The sequence below is a fragment of the Peromyscus eremicus genome, chromosome 12 (assembly GCF_949786415.1).
Source record: "Peromyscus eremicus chromosome 12, PerEre_H2_v1, whole genome shotgun sequence".
NCBI classification, from domain to species: Eukaryota; Metazoa; Chordata; class Mammalia; order Rodentia; family Cricetidae; genus Peromyscus; species Peromyscus eremicus.
Window position 1 is genome coordinate 9792598 of NC_081428.1, and position 2623 is coordinate 9795220.

The 2623-nt window shown below is 40.4% G+C and overlaps 1 protein-coding gene across 1 annotated transcript; it reads right to left on the reverse strand.

The window, feature by feature from the left end:
* Positions 1 to 393: 393 nt before the first annotated feature.
* On the reverse strand, positions 394 to 900 carry LOC131922940 (keratin-associated protein 13-1-like). The gene has a single exon (XM_059277804.1). It carries the CDS (start codon positions 898 to 900, stop codon positions 394 to 396), a length of 507 nt encoding a protein of 168 aa, XP_059133787.1.
* Positions 901 to 2623: the final 1723 nt, after the last annotated feature.

The window sequence follows — 2623 nt, forward strand, 5'->3', positions numbered from 1 at the left end:
TCTGTAATCCTGTGCATACTGTTCACTTAATGTTAATCAAGTCACTGTTTCACAACCTCAAAGGCAAGCATACAGGAAACAACTCACAAAAGCAGGCCTGGCTGGATAGCAAATCAGTATATTCATTAACCAAAATTTTTAGTATTCATAAATTTAGAAAGAATTTCAACACCATAAATTTCATTTGCAATGCACACTTTATTTTTGCGTTAATAGATTAATTGCAGAGTTCTCAAAGGACACACATCAGCCAGTAGCTGGGGTCAGAGAGAAAGTGAGGAGTTGGCAATCAGGGAATGAGAAGACAGTTCTTCCCAGTTGAAGGAAGATAACAACAGCCAAGATTCCAGGACTGGTGACAGCGGTCAGAAAGATTGGAAATTAGAAAGAAGATCAGTAGAATCTAGATCTAGTACTACAGCTTGGTCTGTAACAAGAAGACTGGCAGGTTCTATAGGGCACATAGGATGGGTAGCAGAATCCAGATCCATAGCCCTGTGATGAGAAACCCTGGGGTCTAAAGCCACTGGATCCACAGCTCAGGGAGTAAGAGCTTCTAGACCCACAGCCCAGAGAGTGGCAGCTGCTGGATCCAAAGCCCTGAGAGCCAGCATATGTGGTCCTGCAGGGGCTGCAGAAGCTGGAGACCCTTGGGGTGTAGCAGGGACGCTGGCAGGAATTGTGCACCACATGAGAAGTCTGGCATCTGATGGGTTGGAAGCAGTTCTGATGACATCCGCTGTGGAGAGAGGAGCCCAGATGGCAGGTTCTGGGAGAGTAGAAGTTAGTGCTCTGAACCAGGTGCCGGGGATAGGAGGAGCCACAGGAGGAGTGAGGGTAGTTCAGGTGATCTCCACAGGAACGGGAGGAGAAGTTATCAGAATAGCAGCCGTAGGACATGTTGATGGCAGGTGTAAGTTGAGCTGAATATAACAGAAGACTGAACTTGAAAATAACTCCTTTTCTGGGATCTTTATATACTCTCAGAAATGGGTGTGGCTTCTTATAGGATCATTGTTTCTGCATTTGGACACCATCATCTGCATGTCTGGACCTCAGTAATTTTCTTTATAATTGCAGTTAACTAACTCCTTTTATCTTACGTTTAAGGGAGAACTCATTTTTTATATGTCTGAGTCAATGAAATACATTTATGTTACAAATGCTATGACTGTATTTAATTGGTGCCTCTGCCATTATGGTCAGGAAATCCCCTTTATTTTCTCTGTCTATGACTTGTGTGTGTTCTTGTTTGGGGAGGAGAATTATTCTTAGGGATGACAAAGTCATTGTCCTCAATTGGTCATTGGATAAGAGGCCGACTGTTGCACTGTCACGAAGCCATTTCAAAGATGGCTCCAATATCAATGCACTGGTTCACACCCTACCCAATAATGTTGTGTTTCTTATACACCATTATGAGTGGTTATTATATCCAGTCTATAGGAGCTATATAAAAGTAAGTCAAAAGAATTCAGACATTGTACAAAATCATCCTAGTCCTGAACAAATGTGTATAAAAATGATTATTTAGAATAATGAAATCAAAACAATATGAGGTCATTGTAGGGCTGTGTAGAGCCAAACATCAGAAAGGGCATTACGTGTACAAGGGTCAATGGCACCTGGAGGGATGGTATTATGGATTTAATTTTGATTTAACCTGTTGATGGATACTCTCCTCTCAGTTCAAATTCTTCTAGAGTTTATCCAACCAATTCATATCACTAAACATCATTTCGAATTGATGGATGGTTTCAGAGCTTATTCAAGCTCAGTCTATCTGGCCCTGTTTCATTTTACCTCTCTTACCAGAGGCAGATTCAGATTTTGTGAATATTGAACAGGATACTTTTGTGAGTCATCAGTATTGGGATAATATATCGCAAATAAGAATGCATCTAAGTATGAATGTTAATTTAAAATAGAAATAATAATAAAATCCCTAAACTTCTAATGTTCAAATTAAGAACAAATACCACAAGATCACGATAATATGATGCCTCCGTCCTCACCTATAAGCCTACCAATGTACCTGTATATTTGATACCTGAGGGATTGGTCACCTCTGCATACAAGAGTGGGGTTTTCAACATGTTTTTCTGCAAGAAGCATGGAAATAATATTCTTCCTTTATAAAACGTGTAAAGGAAAATATGAAAGTATCAGAGATGATAGAAATAGCTCCTTTCAACATCGCTGTTTGTTTTTATGAATGCCTCAGTTTTTAGCTTCATCTCACTTGATCACAGTTGGTACTTCAAGCCTAAGACAATGTTCCTCCCAGTCAGGTGTCCCTCTCCACATCACTACCCAGTCTGCAAGCTGGGGATGTTATTTATGGGGGAATCAGTGGCAAATAGCTGTGAGTCCTGAAGTTTAGAGGCAGTGAAAGTTGCTGATACAAAAATAAAATGATTCTTCTCAGACAAAATGAGAAGTGGGAAAGGGCTTGCTCAAGCCTCTCTGAGGTAAGCACTGTTTCAAAATCTTTTAAGCAGCCACAGAAAAGATGGGTGATTACTTCTCTATATACCACAGGATTCGCATGCATCACATCTAGATACATGCAAGAAGTTCAGTTTTTCACCATTTTGGATCTCGCAACAATGCAGCAAAGATG

Coding starts and splice junctions, on each gene's coding strand:
- LOC131922940 (XM_059277804.1), bottom strand. CDS start 900: ATGTCCTACGGCTGCTATTCTGATAACTTCTCCTCCCGTTCCTGTGGA.